The 17684-nt window shown below is 50.6% G+C and overlaps 1 protein-coding gene across 1 annotated transcript in view; it reads right to left on the reverse strand.

The window, feature by feature from the left end:
* Window positions 1–5228: 5228 nt before the first annotated feature.
* Window positions 5229–17684, reverse strand: part of avl9 (AVL9 homolog (S. cerevisiase)) — a 33214-nt gene continuing 20758 nt past the window's right edge. Inside the window, exons 12-16 of the mRNA XM_056299176.1 lie at window positions 16801–17020; window positions 15144–15261; window positions 13892–13945; window positions 6327–6415; window positions 5229–5554 (exon numbers count right to left, since the gene is read on the reverse strand). Coding sequence (XP_056155151.1) covers window positions 5424–5554; window positions 6327–6415; window positions 13892–13945; window positions 15144–15261; window positions 16801–17020 — 612 coding nt within the window. The 3' untranslated portion in view covers window positions 5229–5423. The remainder of the gene's footprint in view (window positions 5555–6326; window positions 6416–13891; window positions 13946–15143; window positions 15262–16800; window positions 17021–17684) is intronic.

The following is a 17684-nucleotide window of genomic DNA, read 5'->3' on the forward strand; positions in this document are numbered from 1 at the left end:
AATATCTTTGGGGCCACAATTATGGGTGAATTTACAAGTTTTTGCTCCAACGGTGTATATACCCTATTTGTTGGTAGCTGTCTACCTAATGTTAAAATCCGACCACAGCTGTCTCATTTCCTAAAGTCAGTCCAGAGATATCGCCCTGAAACGGAATGGCACGCTCTGACACCCTGGTTTAACAAAAGACTACAAATGGACGAGGCTCAAGTAAACTGTCACTCAAACCCAGAGCGTGGCAGGGTCTGCCTCAGAGAAGTTGCAGTGAATCAGAATCAGAATCGGTTTTATTTGGCTAAGTTTTAGTAGGCCTACACATACAGGGAATTTGACTCTGGCTCCTCCATTGTTCTCCATGTACTTACACAGAATAGACATGCAGCTAAAACAAAGACAACAAGGTAAACAAACATTCAACTACTATGTACAGGTATAGATGTATATAAAAAGTATATAGTAAAAAAAACAATTTGTAACAGGAAGACAGTGCAATGATTCAGAGTGCAGAGATGCTGGAATAAATATGTTAACAGGTTACTTTATATAGATGAAGTAGGTACGTCCACATGACAGAATATACATGTATACAATATAGAGCGTGCTGTGGAGTTAGAAAACGAGACAGGAGACGTGAGAGTAGACGTAGTCGAGGTAGTTTACTAGCTCATACATCTGACAACGACACTGAACTGACTGTGAACCGGAAGCGGAAGTGCATTATCTGACCCCTCGCCTCTTCCCTTAAAGGTACACCGTCCTCTTAGGTGAATGTCTCTCGATATATAGATGTGGGTCACCACAGTGCTTAGATTTATTTTTGACAGTGATATGTTAAAAACTCTTCAAACTACAGGATATATATATCTATATCTATATATCGGCTAAAGGGTCGGACCCGTTAGCTAGGGGCTAAAGGGTCGGACCCGTTAGCTAGGGGCTAACGTGTCTTACTAGTAGTTTACAGTACCATCACTGGGGAGGGGATGAAAGGAGTTTCCGTGACTGTGAAAGGAAGGAAAGTTTTCACTGATTTTTACTCAGAAATATAAGTCGACTCACTGTGACTTAGCTGAGTTCTCGTCTCACGCGCCACGTCGCGCCTTCCCTTGGAAAACCCCGTCAGTTCAAAATGTTCCCAAAGTTGTTGGTTTTTTTTCTAATGCAGGTTCCACTTTTAAAAAAAGAATCTCAGAAACTACAAAAGTTAATCAAAGACTCCTCTAAATCATGAACTCTCCACTTCCGTTCCGAAGCTCGAAACCAATCACGTGGTTAGTTTGCCGTCGATCACGTGGTTCTTCGAGCGCGCTACAGGCCTCGGCGCTCTACACAAGCCTGGCAGCTTCGGTGTTTAACACAAGCTTGTTTGTAGTGTAAACTGCTAATAAGACCCGTTAGCCCCTAGCTAAGCTAACGGGTGTGACCCTTTAGCCGAGCGGTTAGCGATGTCGCCTTGTGGTGCGGTAAACCCCGTATCGAATCCCGCACCGGGCAAGAAAATAACCGGTTACATTGGTGGCAGCGGTGGGATCCGGAAGTGCGCAGATCCTCAGGAGTCTCTTCGGAGCGCGGGAAGAACAAAGCAGGAGGGCGCGCTTCCGGGAGAGGGTGACGACTGTAAACCGCTAATAAGACCCGTTAGCCCCTAGCTAACGGGTGTGACCCTTTAGCCGAGCGGTTAGTGACGTCGCCTTGTGGTGCGGTACACCTCGTATCGAATCCCGCACCGGGCAAGAAAATAACCGGTTACACAACCAACACGTCACGGCTCAGTTGGCATGGCGGCTCAGTTTCCACACACACACACAACCAGTCGTCGAGTTATCTCCTCCGGCCTTAAAACGGTAGCCCTTGGTTGGCAGACCGCATTAAAATCTGACAAAATGTGTACTTACCCAAGTCTGACAGCAGAATGCTCAATAACCCGGGTAAAACGTTCGTATCCCAGACTCGCCGCAACCGGTCCCGGCCAGAGCGTCCACGGGGTGAGGCCTTCATTAGGCCACCCTTACCCGAGGGATGGTGGGTGTAGATCGGTGTAGTGTTCGGGGACTCGTCGTCCTCCAGCGACCCCTCTGGCCCACCCGGGCTCCTGCAGCCAAGCAACCGGAAGCGTTCTCCCTACGCCTCCTTCGCGGCCTGAGGGTGATGCAACCATGCGAGGAGGCTTCAGCGTGGAAAATGGCGAGAGCAGCCGACACGAGTTTGAAGGAAGCTGGTGTTACGGCTATCTCCTTCCTGTGGAAACGTGAGCCAGGGGAGCTATTCGACGAGAGTTCCGGCCATATGCCATTGGGTTAGTGGGGTGGGATAAGGGGGAAAACTAGAGATACATTTATTTAAAAAGAAATAAAAAAAACCGTGCCGCTCACTGTAGTTCTTCCAATCGGAGAGGGATACGTCACAACGTGACATCAGACCTGTGCCTCGACTAAAATAAACGTTTTTCGAGTTTTTCCCAGCAATTGTTTTGGGATAATAATAATAATAATAATAATAATAATCATCATCATCCAAAGTTTTCAACGAAAATAAAAACAAGTCAGTGGGCTACTTTAATAGTTTTTAATGCAGCAATAGAATATATCAATTTTCTCTCATATACTTCAAATGCATCTTTCAGGAAAATACTTGGTGAATTTGAATTCACAATTTACAATACATTCATATATTTTAAATACAAATTGAAAATATTGTCAGAGAATAAAAAAGAAGAAGAAGAAGAAGAAGAAAAAAGCAGTTTTGTCAACCAGAGTCTTCTCATACTTAAATGAGTCGTTTTACAGACCAGAAGCGGGTCTAAAAATCAGGTTAAAATCATGAAAAACAAAAGCGAGGAAGGAAAATACGAAACAGTTTAAAAGACGGACAAAGACGGTGAATTTCAGCATGCTTACGTGACCGCTTTCAAAGACGAATCTACTCTAGCCGTTATGGAAAAGGTCGTCCCGTACAAACAGTGCAGAAAAGTTTCACGAGTTGTCCCGTGAGCACCTCAGAACAGATGGAGATAGACAGAGAACAGATGGAGATAGACGGAGAAAAGATGGAGATGGATGGAGAATAGATGGAGATAGAGAATAGATGGAGATAGACAGAGAATAGATGGAGATAGACAGAGAACAGATGGAGATAGACAGAGAATAGATGGAGATGGATGGAGAATAGATGGAGATAGAGAATAGATGGAGATAGACAGCGAATAGATGGAGATAGACAGAGAACAGATGGAGATAGACAGAGAACAGATGGAGATAGACAGAGAATAGATGGAGAATAGATGGAGATAGACAGAACAGATGGAGATAGAGAACAGATGGAGATAGACGGAGATAGATAGAGAATAGATGGAGATAGACAGAACAGATGGAGATAGACAGAACAGATGGAGATAGAGAACAGATGGAGATAGAGAATAGATGGAGATAGACGGAGATAGATAGAGAATAGATCGAGATAGAGAATAGATGGATAGACAGAGAACAGATGGAGATAGAAAGAGAATAGATGGAGATAGAGAATAGATGGAGATAGAGAATAGATGGAGATAGACAGAGAATAGATGGCGATAGATGGAGAATAGATGGAGATAGATAGAGAATAGATGGCGATAGATAGAGAATAGATGGAGATAGATAGAGAATAGATGGAGAATAGCTGGAGACAGATAGAGAATAGATGGAGATAGAGAATAGATGGAGATAGACAGAGAATAGATGGCGATAGATAGAGAATAGATGGAGATAGATAGAGAATAGATGGCGATAGATAGAGAATAGATGGAGAATAGCTGGAGACAGATAGAGAATAGATGGAGATAGAGAATAGATGGAGATAGACAGAGAATAGATGGCGATAGATAGAGAATAGATGGAGAATAGATGGAGATAGATAGAGAATAGATGGCGATAGATAGAGAATAGATGGAGATAGATAGAGAATAGATGGAGAATAGCTGGAGACAGACAGAGAATAGATGGCGATAGACAGAGAGCGACAGAACAATGTTACCTAAGAACACGCAGAGGGACTTGTTCCAGTGTTGCAGAAGACGGACAATACAGAGAGTATGTTCGAGTACGCCTATATGCAACAAATAAATAACTGATCCAAACTTAAAACCACCGTCGACCTGACCACCGCGCCATTCAAATATCCCTCTCCACGGTATACATACCGAAAGATAACTAAATAAGACGGTATTCTGTGAGGAGAGTCTGCTTGCAACGAGAAGTCTCCTTCAGACATTAAAAAGTCGCTTCCCTTTTGGTTGTGAGCTCGGGCCGACAGCCGGGACTTTTTCTTGCGTCTGTGCACAGAACCGGGCACCAGGTAAACATGTAGGGCAAGATTTATGCAACAACACTGCGGTCATTTTACTACCAGCATGCACATTCTGGCATTCGTAATTGCCACGGCTTAAAAAAAAAAACACAGGTTGGTTACTTACGACCGAGAAAGGGGAATGACTTCAGATGAGATGTTAAAAAAACCCTAAACCGCTCATCGCTGCCGAAGCGTCATCTCACAGCAGTGCGGGAAACTGATGCTGTTGCCATGACGATTACACTTACAATCGCGAGACGAAATGGGGTTTTCCTTAAGCACACACGCCCACCCACGATCTGCACTAAGACCCCTCCCCACACACACACACACACACACACACAACAACGGTGCCATTTTTACAGTGATTCTCTGACGGCGGCTTTGCAGACAAAAATCCAGCAAAACTTCGCTCGACGCAAAAAATACGTAGAAAAACAAAAGCCAGACAGTGACAACAGCATGTTAGTGTCCGATCTGAAACCGCCCGGGAAACACCAGTGTGAAAACCGCAACTCTGACAGACGGGCAGGCCGACCGCGCCACCGCCCGCCTCGAGTGGGTTCTGACCAAAAATCCATTTCCCGTTTCCAAGGGAACAGCCGTCTCACAGACGGGCCTCGGCGAGGACACGTACCGTAACGTGGCCACGGTCCGACTGCTGTGAGGCTAACCGGGCCTTCCCACGGGTATCAAAGGGGTGAGGGGGTCAAGCAGGGGAGGTTGGGTTCTTTAATTTTGGTTGGATGTGGGTGGGGGTGGGGGGTGGGGGTATCTTTTCATGTTTTCCTGATGACTCCTTCATTAACGGCAGAAAAAAAAACAACCCCGACTCATCTTTCCCTTCGACTGACGGGCAGCGAGGAGGAGGGGGAGGGGTGGGTGGGGTGGGGGGTGGGGGGGGTATCTTTTCATGTTTTGCTGATGACTCCTTCATTAACGGCAGAAAAAAAAACAACCCCGACTCATCTTTCCCTTCGACTGACGGGGCAGCGAGGAGGAGGGGGAGGGGTGGGTGGGGGTGGTGGTGGTGGGGGGGGGTGGGGGTCCAGTGAGGCGAAGGTATGTCCTGGGCCGAGAAGGTCGGGTGCTGGGTGTCAGGGCTTGACCTCGGTGGCCGGCTCGACGTCGCAGGCCGGGCTGGCCACGGCGGCCGGTTGGGCCAGGGTGGAGAACCAGGAGGACATGGCCGACTTGGCGCTGGTGAGGGCTCCGCCCATCGTCTGACCTGGAAGTAAAGGTGGAGACAGATTTGACTCGGGGAACGGGTACGGCGCCGCGCGGCGGCGGCGTCGCGCGTCACGTCTTTCACGAGAGGACGGCGTCCGCCGGTTTGCCACGGGGCGCGTCGAAGGACATCTGAGGACACGTTCGGGTGTGGCGCCCAACGCGGGGGTCGGGGACCGCCAGGGGTCCCCCGGAGGGACCGACGGACCCCCACGTCGAAGCCGATTAGATAAAAGAAAGCGTATTCCCGGCAGCAAATCGGACCGATTCGGCTGTAACGCAACAGGAAGGTCCCAAGGGGGGGATTATGGGAATACGGCTAAATCCCCTACGCGGTCTCCGTTAGGACCGGAGACTCCGCCTCTCCTCGTGAAACGTAAAGCAGCAAAAACGATAAGAAACAAACCGCGTCGAGCGAAACTCTGCTCACGGCGGGGGCGCGGGGGCCCGGCTGGGCGCCAGTCTATTCTGGGGTCCGGGACAGAGGAAAAGAACCGGAATAGTCCCGTTTATCAGACGGGGAGCACAATGTCCCCACTGTCTCGGGGACAGGAAGGGCCGTCTGCCAAACGACCGGCGGCCACGGGTTCAAATGCCCCAGTGGCCGGCCAGCGCGTTCTGGACCCACGCCACAGGCCTTCTCACTCGCTCGTGACTCAGCGACGGCCAAGAGCGTACGATGCAAACATTTCCCACCGGAGCCGCTTGATTTTGGATCATTACCCCCACCCCCACCCCCACCCCCCCCCCACCCATCCGGCGCGGTGGCTTACCAACTGCCTTTCCGGTCTGCACCATACTGCGGCTGGTGGTGATGACGGCGTTGCCGAGCTTTTTGCCTCGCTCGCTGTTCTGCACCGAGCTTCAGTGGACAGAGAAGAAGAAACAGAACCAGACAGGTTTACCCACAACATACCCCCCCAAAATACCCTCAGCCGGGGGTCACACGTCTACATCCGATCTGTTTTTAGAAACACACAATGATGTCATCATAAGTTCTTGGTGTGTGTGTGTGTGTGTGTGTGTGTGATATAAATCAGAGCTGACCCGTTAGCGGAAATGAGCAGGGGGGGGTCCATTTCCTAACAAATGGTTCTGGATAAAAACAGACCCCTCTGACCCGAACTCCAATCCCCATGACACCCCCCCCCCCACACACACACACACTTGACTTTCCCGTTTCCCGCCGGCCCGGCCCGGAGCCAGCAGCTCCGGCCCGGCCCGGAGCTGCTGGCTCCGGGCTGGTTGGGTTTGTGGTGGTGGGGGGGGGGGGGTGACGGCTCGGAAAAGGTGACCACGATGCCGTCTCTCTCTCTCTCTCTCCCTACACAGTGCCAACAGTAACTCGGGAAACCGGTCCCCGGAGCGGCAAAGGTCAAAGGTCACGGTTCATCAGAGCCAGCAGCTCCGCCTCCCGTGTGGGTCAGGAGGATTTCCGCACGGCGGGATTCTGCTCCCGTCGACGTCGGGACATCTAAACATCCCCGTCTCTCTCGACAGCGAGATCGACCGTGGGTCAACAGCTGCCCGACGACAAGCGATGGCGGCCCCGAATCCTGACGCCTGTCACTTGACGCCCGCCCACACTTGCAAAAATAAAACGGGCGTCCGGGCGGCGTGGCGGTCCGCTGCCTACCGACACGGGGACCGCCGATTCAGATCCCCGTGTTCCCTCCGGCTTGGGTCGGACGTCCCTACAGACACACTTGGCCCTGTCTGCGGGTGGGACGCCGGCTGTCAGAACGTGTCCTGGTCGCTGCACTGGCGCCTCCTCTGGTCGGTCGGGGCGCCTGTTTCGGGGGGGGAATAGCGTGATCCTCCCACGCGCTACGTCCCCCTGGTGAAACTCCTCACTGTCAGGTGAAAAGAAGCGGCTGGCGACTCCACGTGTATGGGAGGAGGCGTGTGGTGGTCTGCAGCCCTCCCCGGGTGGAGCAGAGACCGGGACGGCTCAGAAGGGTGGGGTCATTGGCCGGATGCATCCATCCGTTATCCAAACCACTTATCCTGCTCTCAGGGCCGCGGGGATGCTGGAGCCTATCCCAGCAGTCACTGGGCGGCGGGCGGGGAGACACCCTGGACAGGCCGCCAGGCCATCACACAGGGCCGACACACACACACACACACACACACACACACACACACACACACCTAGGGACAATTTACTACGCCCGACTCACCTGACCTCCAGGTCTTTGGGCTGTGGGAGGAAACTCCCATGCAAACTCCACACAGAGGACGACCCGGGACGACCCCCAAGGTGGGACTACCCCGGGGCTCGAACCCGGGACCTCCTTGCTGCGAGGCGACCGCGCTAACCACTGCGCCGCCGCGCCGCCCCGGCCGGACAGAATCGGGGGAGAAAAAGGGGGGATAAAAAAACGAGAAAGAAGATCATTTCCCCCGATCCCCACACAAAAGCAGGTCGCTTTGCTAACTTCTAGCTTTGGAGTCGGTAACTAGCGGCGATTTGGGAAGTGGCTTGTTTCGGGAAAGCTGCTGCAAAGCGGGGCAGCGTCCTCCACCGGCGGACCGTTAGGTTTCCGAGTGGAGACGGGTTTCAGCTCGACACGAGATTTACACGACTCGCCTGCCAGCTCCGTGCACAGCGGGGTAACCCGAGTCAGCGACACAACACCCCCCAAACGCTGCTGCGGGGCACACAGCAGTGTTTGGGGGGTTGCCGACCCCACCTGGACTATTTTCACCCGGGTCCGGCGGGAAGAATGAAACGTCGCCCGTCTTGGAAACGGGTGGGGCACTTGGTTTGCTTTGTGGTGGTGGGGGGGGGGGGGGGGGTGACGGCTCGGAAAAGGTGACCACGATGCCGTCTCTCTCTCTCTCTCTCTCCCTACACAGTGCCAACAGTAACTCGGGAAACCGGTCCCCGGAGCGGCAAAGGTCAAAGGTCGCGGTTCATCAGAGCCGAGCCTCACGGGCCGAGACGTCTCGGGTATGCGGAGCGACGGCACACGTGCGTTCGATACCTGACAACTGCAGGCGATAGGAGGGGAAGGTGTGTGTGTGTGTGGGGGGGGGGGTGAGGGGGAGGGGGGTGAGGGGGGGGGGACAAACATTTTTCAAAGGTTTTGAAACACAGCAACCATGAGAGGTTCTTCACCACCCACTCACAACTGTGCACCAAAACATTTAGACTGACACCACACACACACACACACACACACACAGTGTATTCATGGGGAATTCAGACTCCAATTTCCCCCCAGTTCCCCCTTCCCCCCCGAACAGGCGCCCCAACTGACCAGAGGAGGCGCTAGTGCAGCAACCAGGACACACCCCCACATCCGGCGCCCCGCCCGCAGACACGGCCAATTGTGTCTGTAGGGACGCCCGACTGAGCCGGAGGTAACACGGGGATTCGAACCGGCGATCCCCGTGCTGGTCGGCAACGGAATAGACCGCCACGCCACCCGGACGCCCGACATTTGAACCTTTCGACCGTGAAGCGCCGTGTCTGACGGGGCTTTTAACCAGGCAGTACGGACTATTCTGCTGCCTACCGACACGGGGCTCGCCGGTTCGAATCCCCGCGTTACCTCCGGCTTGGTCGGGCGTCCCTACAGACACAACTGGCCGTGTCTGCGGGTGGGGAGCCGGATGTGGGTGTGTGTCCTGGTTGCTGCACTAGCGCCTCCTCTGGTCGGTTGGGGCGCCTGTTTCGGGGGGGGGGGCTGGGGGGAATAGCGTGATCCTAATTAGCATGTATGCTAATAATAATGTCCAATAACTGAAATGGGAGCGATATTTAGAGAAGACGAAAGACCTACCACCAAACAGGAACTAGCTAACAGCGTAGCGACGTCCGTATTCCTCCCAAAATGGCTGTCAGTCAAATCAATAATCAGTATATCCATAAATACATCAATGATAATAATCATTACATTTATATAGCGCTTTTCTAGACACCCAAAGTGCTTCACGTTGAAGGGGGTATCTTGCTTCAACCACCACCAATGCGTAGCACCACCTGGGTGATGCACGGCAGCCATTTTGCACCCAAAGGCTCGCCACACATCCGCTTGAGGTGGAGAGGGAGGGATCATTGAGCCAATTACATGGGGGGGGGGTGATTAGGCGGCCAGATGGAGACAGACAGGTTGGGAATGTTGCCAGGACACCGGGGGACCCCCTACTCTTTGTGATGAGTGCCGTGGGATCTTTAATGACCACGGTGAGTCAGGACCTCGCTTTACCGTCTCATCCGGAGGACGGCATCTCCTACAGCCCAGTGTCCCTGTCATTAGGACCAGAGGGAAGACTGCCCTCTACTGGCCCACCAACGCCACTTCCAGCAGCAACTCGGGTTTTCCCAGGAGGTCTCCCATCCAAGTACTAGCCAAGCCCACACCTGCTTAGCTTCCGTCGTTTGGCGGAGCCAGGGTACATGCTGGTATGGCTGCTGGCAAATCAAATCAATATATAGGTAATATTAAGATAATATGATAATCATCTATAAATTAATTTGCTGGACGGCTTCCGTCACAGTCTGACAGGATCGTGGCCCTGGGTAAGACGTGCAGCTTCTTTACCTTCACACCACGGCCACGGCCTGTGCCGCTCTCTGATTGGCTAGACCTTAAAACCGTCTAACGCACACGTAGCTCAGCTCACCGTGCTAAATTCATCCGCTGTAACCATAGCAACACCCTAAATTAGCAACAAGCCCGGCAGATATTCAAATCTTTAGCTCAACGGCTAACTTTTACTTCACAACTTCTTAATTCGGCGTCTAAAACGCTCAACAAAAATATGAACGGAGGCCTTCGTTTTCTGGCACGTGACCACGACATAAGCGGGATAATCCCCGACGAGGTGTGCGTTAAAGGATTTTAACACACTCCGTGTGGGCAAGTGTGGTAAAGTCGTATCGCAAATTGTCATTTTAGTTACTTATTTCATTCTGAAACAAATCCGGCTATATACTCCTGCAGCCAGGGGGCGCTGGTGTCCGAGCGTCACGATGAACGAAGCGAACCGACCCCGCAGCCTGGGAGACACACTGGTGTGACTCTCGTACGGGCACAGGTTCCTTAACACACACACACACACACACACACACACACACACACACACACACGCACACACACACACACACACGGCAGCCTGAATTACCCTCCCGTGTCAGCGCAGAGAAGATCCTGATCCGACACAAAGCCAGGACAGGAAGTGGCACGCAGTTACTGCCTGGAACCTCAGATGGCACCGTGCCAAGCTTCCTGCCTGCTCGCCTGACACCCACGCAGCCACGCACACACCCCAGCATGTGCACGCACGCACACACACACACACACACACACCCAAGTGCATGCAAACACACGCACATGCACACACACACATGCACATGCAAAATAAATAAATAAATAATGTGATTAAACCCAATTTGAATTTCATTTTTTATGCGGCGAATACATTTCTTCACAGCGAATATGCAGTTTCTCCACCCCAAGCCGGGCGAATAAACATGTGTGCAAATTTTGGGGGGGGATTTTATTCAATATTTATCACTTCCGTTACGTTTTTTTTTTTTTTTAATTTGATTTGAAATGACAAACTTTGCAAAGAAACGCTTGTATTAGCATGCAGGTGGCGGTCCTACTGTACCGCCCGCAGCCGTCAACGCCGGCTCTCGGCATCATTTGCTTGTATATTCTCTCCGCTATTTGGTAACGCGTAAAGAGAGAGAGGGGAAGGAGTGGGGGGGGGGGACGCCGCGCCCCAAAAGCACCCGGCCGGATTCGAACCCAGGATGTCACGCGCCGACCCGGGGCCCGGAGAAACGCAGCCGAGCGGTGCCTCTCCGACAGGTAACCTGAGACGCTCTGGTCGGCAGCACACGCCGGCGGGGGGGGGGGAGGAGGGAAGGAGGGGGGGGGGGTCGTATTTCAGCTCCACGTCCTGGAATGGAACCGGAGCTCTCGCCGTGCGGGTCCCCGGCTCTGTTTTTCAGAATGAAACTCTCTCATAATTAATGGGGCTCGGGAACTGTGAGCCCCCTCCTCCACAAACGCCACCCTTCCTCCTCACGGGGAGGCAGTCCCCACCAGGACCAGCACAAAACCACCGGTGGACTGGAACCATAGCTTACAGCAAGTATAACACATATTTGTATTTGAATGTGTGTGTGTGTGAGAGAGCGATACAGAACATACGGGACGCATCATCGATATTTGAGATACTTAATCATGCGGTCCAAATAATGCTCATGGAAGAATTTGGAGGTATGGCGTTGGCCCCTCTCATTCGTTGGTTTCAGGAACCTTTTAGAAGTCATGTGACTCCATTACATACTTTTTTGTTCTTTGATATTTGCAATAATAATAATAATGGATTACATTTATATAGCAATTTATCTCATTACCCAAAGTGCTTCACAGTGCTCCCCTCAACCACCAATGTGTAGCACCACCTGGGTGATGCACGGCAGCCATTTTGTGCCAGAACGTTCGACACACATCCGCTCGAGGTGGAGAGGGAGGAATCAGTGAGCCAATTACATGGGGGGATGATTAGCTGGCCGGATGGAGGGAGACAGGTTGTGAATTTTGCCAGGACACCGGGAGACCCCCCTACTCTTTGTGATAAGTGCCATGGGATCTTTAATGACCACAGTGAGTCAGGACCTCGGTTTAACGTCTCATCCATAGGATGGTGTCTCCTACAGCACAGTGTCTTCTCGCTGCACTGGGGCACTGGGATTTTTATTAGGACCACAGGGAATATTGCCCCCTACTGGCCCACCAACACCACTTCCAGCAGCAACTCATTTTCCCGGGAGGTCTCCCATCCAAGTACTAGCCAAGCCCACACCTGCTTAGCTTCCATCATTCTGCAGGGCCAGGGTACATGTTGGTATGGCTGCCGGCCATGCCAGTGATACTGGGCTCATGGCGCATAACTGATTAAATTGACTTAAGTCTTCCAAGTTGTCCAAGTGGGACATTATGTTGAGTCTTTTTTTTCCCAAAATGCTTTTAGTCTGCTGAAAGTAGAAAAAAAACTCATATTTTTAGTTTACTAGCTCGACAAGTTGCAGTACTTGATAAAACCTCTGTTCATAGACCTTCAGCCACCAGAGGGCAGCAGATCAACTGACTGCAACTATGAGCCAGAGACAGGCACCAGGTATACCAGGTATTACAGGTACAAGGTATACCAGATATTACAGGTACCGGGTATACCAGATATTACAGGTACCAGGTATACCAGGTATTACAGGTACCAGGTATACAGATACCGGGTATAACAGATATTAAAGGTACCACGTATACCAGATTTTACAGGTACCAGGTAGACCAGAGATTACAGGTACCAGGTATACCAGATATTACAGGTACCACGTATACCAGATATTCCAGGTACCACGTATACCAGATATTACAGGTACCACGTAGACCAGAGATTACAGGTACCAGGTATACCAGATATTCCAGGTACCAGGTATACCAGGTATTACAGGTACCACGTATACCAGATATTACAGGTACCACGTAGACCAGATATTACAGGTACCTGGTATACCAGATATTACAGGTACCACGTATACCAGATATTACAGGTACCTGGTATACCAGATATTACAGGTACCACGTAGACCAGATATTACAGGTACCTGGTATACCAGATATTACAGGTACTATGTGTAACCAATATCACAGGTACCAGGTATGCCAGATATTACAGGTACCACGTGTAACAGATATTACAGGTACTACGTGTAACAGATATTACAGGTACCAGGTATACCAGATATTACAGGTACCAGGTATACCAGATATTACAGGTACCACATAGACCAGAGATTATAGGTACAAGGTATACGAGATATTACAGGTACCACGTAGACCAGATATTACAGGTACTATGTGCAACCAATATCACAGGTACCAGGTATTACAGGTACCAGGTATACCAGAGGTACCAGGTGCCACAAAAGTGTATCAGCAAGAAAAAGGCTGAAATCAGCCTGCTCGCTTCAGCTGAACTGGAAGTTCAGTGTGAGTGAACGAGCAGCCTTGTCACATCCCGTCCTCTCCAGTTCTGGAAAAGTCGATCGTTCCGCCGTTCATTTCTGTGAGGAAACTGATTCAGTGAAACGTCAGAAAAATCACAAGAGCAGTCAATAATTCGACTAGACGCATAACTGCGACTGAAACGGGGGATATTTTTAAAGCTGACTGGCGTTCAAAGCTACACTTGGTGAGGCTAGTGACGTGCCAAATGGGTGCAATGGTGCGTAATGAGGAGACGAGAGCGTGGAGCCGGTCCTGCTGGGGCGGGCAGGATACGGATTTTCAAGATCCAAACAAACGATACTTACTGAGACAGGCGTAACTTCACATCGGTGACGCTGTACTGACCCTGGAACGGGTGTCTGAAATGGAAAACCAGGGGAGAGAAGCTCACTCGTCTACAAACACACTTGGGTTCAACTTATTTTCCCTCTCCGGGGTTCTTGACAATATCTTCTCCGCAGTTTGTTGAGATACTCGGCTGGTGCTCAACATGACGTGTGCCAGTGGCTGAGAAACACGGCAAACGGTTGTTCTTCAGAACGTCTAACACCTCAGTGCAGCACCACTCAGAGGCTCGCAATACATTCAAATCTGTGGATCAGACATTTAACACATTTATCGTCATAAATCAAACCTGCTGACTGAAGTGCCTCCTTCAGCCTGACCATCTAGCCGGATGGGCTCTCGGCGCCACAGCACAGTGTGACGACTCTTATATCTACATATTATCAGAGTCTGGTGCTGCGTCTCCTGTTCCTCGTGTGAAAAACCAGGTCAGACTGGATGGAGTCACATCACCACCAATACAGATTTTGATTCGGACGTTTTCTGCGGCCGACACCTCAATATAATAATCGATCAGCTCCGTTAAGCTGGTCACAGAACAACGGTAATTGTTGGTGTTGGTAAAAGTGGCCGGTGGGGGGGGCGTCCGGGTAGCGTAGCGGTTTATTCCACTGCCTACCAACACGGGGATCGGTGGTTCGAATCCCCGTGTTACCTCCGGCGTGGTCGGGCGTCCCTACAGACACAATTGGCCGTGTCTGCGGGTGGGGAGCCGGATGTGGGTGTGTGTCCTGGTCGCTGCACTAGCGCCTCCTCTGGCTGGTCAGGGCACCTGTTCAGGGGGGATGGAGAACTGGGGGGGGAATATCGTGATCCTCCCACGCGCTACGTCCCCCTGGTGAAACTCCTCACTGTCAGGTGAAAAGAAGCGGCTGGTGACTCCACATGTATGGGAGGAGGCATGTGGTAGTCTGCAGCCCTCCCCGGATCGGCACAGGGGGTGGAGCAGTGAGACCGGGACGGCTCGGGAGACTGGGGTAACTGGCTGGATACAACTGGGGAGGAACAAGAGCGGGGGAGAGTGGCTGGTGGATTTGGGGACGACCTGGCACCTGTGGTTCCCAGAGGAAGAGGGTCCAGACCCCATACCTGCAGCCTTGTAGCTGGAACCAGTGGGTATAGAGAATAACTGAACGAGGGAAAAATGAATGGACGAAAACGGCAAATGAAAAACAAACAAAACCATCTCTGTTGTGTTTTCCAGCCACCTACCCCGGGGAGATCTCGGCCATGGCGGGGTGTTTGTTGCTGTGCCACACACGGTAGTTGTGGGTGATCTTCCACGCTGCCATGAAGGGAACGCCGAAGTCCGCCAGCAGCCTCTCATTATCTGTGATGAGGAAAAACAGCCACCAGGAAACAAGAGATGAGCAGGGAGGACGAGAACAAGAACAGCAGGGCTTTATATGGAGACAAAGAAGACAATAACTGAGAGAGTGAGTGAGAAATGAAAGGGACAAAGTGACTTTATCACTGCATTCAGATGACGACAAAGGTCAAGACACAGATGAAGACAAAGGTCCAGACACAGGTGAAGACACAGATGAAGACAAAGGTCAAGGCACAAATGAAGACACAGATGAAGACAAAGGTCAAGACACAGATGAAGACAAAGGTCCAGACACAGGTGAAGACACAGATGAAGACAAAGGTCAAGGCACAAATGAAGACACAGATGAAGACAAAGGTCAAGACACAGATGAAGACACAGATGAAGACAAAGGTCAAGACACAGATGAAGACAAAGGTCAAGACACAGATGAAGACAAAGGTCCAGACACAGGTGAAGACACAGATGAAGACAAAGGTCAAGGCACAAATGAAGACACAGATGAAGACAAAGGTCAAGACACAGATGAAGACACAGATGAAGACAAAGGTCAAGACACAGATGAAGACAAAGGTCAAGACACAGATGAAGACAAAGGTCAAGACACAGATGAAGACACAGACGAAGGTCTGCGAGGGAAGGTGGGGGTATGGACCCCGGGCAGGATGGAGGGATGGATGGAGGAGTTGTGGTTAACTTTGGTGAAAATGAAACCTTTGTTTGGGTAAAAGGTTTCTGAGAAGTTATCACACCTGTTGTGATGTTGTGAGATATAAAAAAGCCAAATATAAATAGAATTATAAATATAAATAGAATGATAAATATAAATAGAATGATAAATATAAATAGAATTATAAATATAAATAGAATGATAAAAATAAATAGAATTATAAATAGAAATAGAATTATAAATAGAAATAGAATGATAAATAGAAATAGAATTATAAATATAAATAGAATAATAAATATAAATATAATGATAAATATAAATAGAATAATAAATATAAATATAATGATAAATATAAATGGAATGATAAATATAAATATAAATAGAATGATAAATATAAATAGAATGATAAATAGAAATAGAATTATGAAGACATACTTGGGAAAAAGTAAAAGTTTTTAAACTCACACATTTTATTGACTTAATTCTTCTAATCGTCGACTCGTTTACATGATCCTGTCTAATTTCTGAAACTTGTCGTGTGGCTTTACAAACGGCAGCACTCCTCTTTTACTCCTCGTTACCATCCTTCGGTTTTACTTTATGCTATAGTTCCTGTGGCGCTTCTTCTAAATGCTTTCGTTGTGGTGGTAAATTATAAATAATGTACTTAATGTAGGAAAGGTGCCTTATTAATAAAGTGTATTATTACTGCTGACATGTCCATTATGAGATGAATATGTGATTCAGCTGCTCGAAACCAGGCCGACGAACACACGGCCGACTCTTGTCTCGACCTTTTTGTGGATTTCCGAAAGGTCCGCTCGGCGTTCGGGCGGAGGCGCGGCGGGCTTTGTCGGCGGCCCTCCTACCTTGCTGTAAGGTGGAGGAGAGCAAGGTGTGCAGGTAGAGGGTGAACTGGGCTCGGATCCACTCGTCTCCGCCCTCCCAGCCGGTGCCGTCCAGGAAAACGTCATCGCGGTTCTCCGTCACGTGTTTGACCAGGTAGTCGGCGAAGCGCAGGTCTGCTGTGGTCAGGCTCAGGTGCTTCCGCAGCTCCGGGTCCTGGATCTGGATACGAGCTTCCTCCAACTGTGTCCCCGTGAAACACACACACAAAGTCAGGTGGTAGTCACTGCTGCTTCGGATACCCCCCCCCCCCTTTTCTCCCCAACTGTTCCTGGCCAATTACCCCACTCTTCTGAGCCGTCCCGGTCTCTGCTCCACCCCCCTCTGCTGATCCGGGGAGGGCTGCAGACTACCACATGCCTCCTCCCATACATGTGGAGTCGCCAGCCGCTTCTTTTCACCTGACAGTGAGGAGTTTCACCAGGGGGACGTAGCGCGTGGGAGGATCACACTATTCCCCCCAGTCCCCACCCCCCCTGAACAGGCGCCCCGACCAACCAGAGGAGGCGCTAGTGCAGCGACCAGGACACATACCCACATCCGGCTTCCCACCTACAGACACGACCAATTGGGTCTGTAGGGGTGCCCGACCAAGCCAGAGGTAACGCGGGGATTCGAACCGGCGATCCCCGTGTTGGTAGGGAACGGAATAGACCGCCACGCCACCCGGACGCCCCCGCCCATCTTTTTTTTTAGCTGTATGTCTATTCTGTGCGAGTACGTGAAGAGCAAGGGAGGAGCCGGAGTCAAACTCCCGGTACGTGTCCGCCTACGCAAACTTAGCCAAATAAACCAATTCTGATTCTGATTTCTTAGAAATCAAAACCCGAAACGCTAAACTGGAGAG

This window comes from Lampris incognitus, chromosome 19 (assembly GCF_029633865.1).
Source record: "Lampris incognitus isolate fLamInc1 chromosome 19, fLamInc1.hap2, whole genome shotgun sequence".
Taxonomy (NCBI): Eukaryota; Metazoa; Chordata; class Actinopteri; order Lampriformes; family Lampridae; genus Lampris; species Lampris incognitus.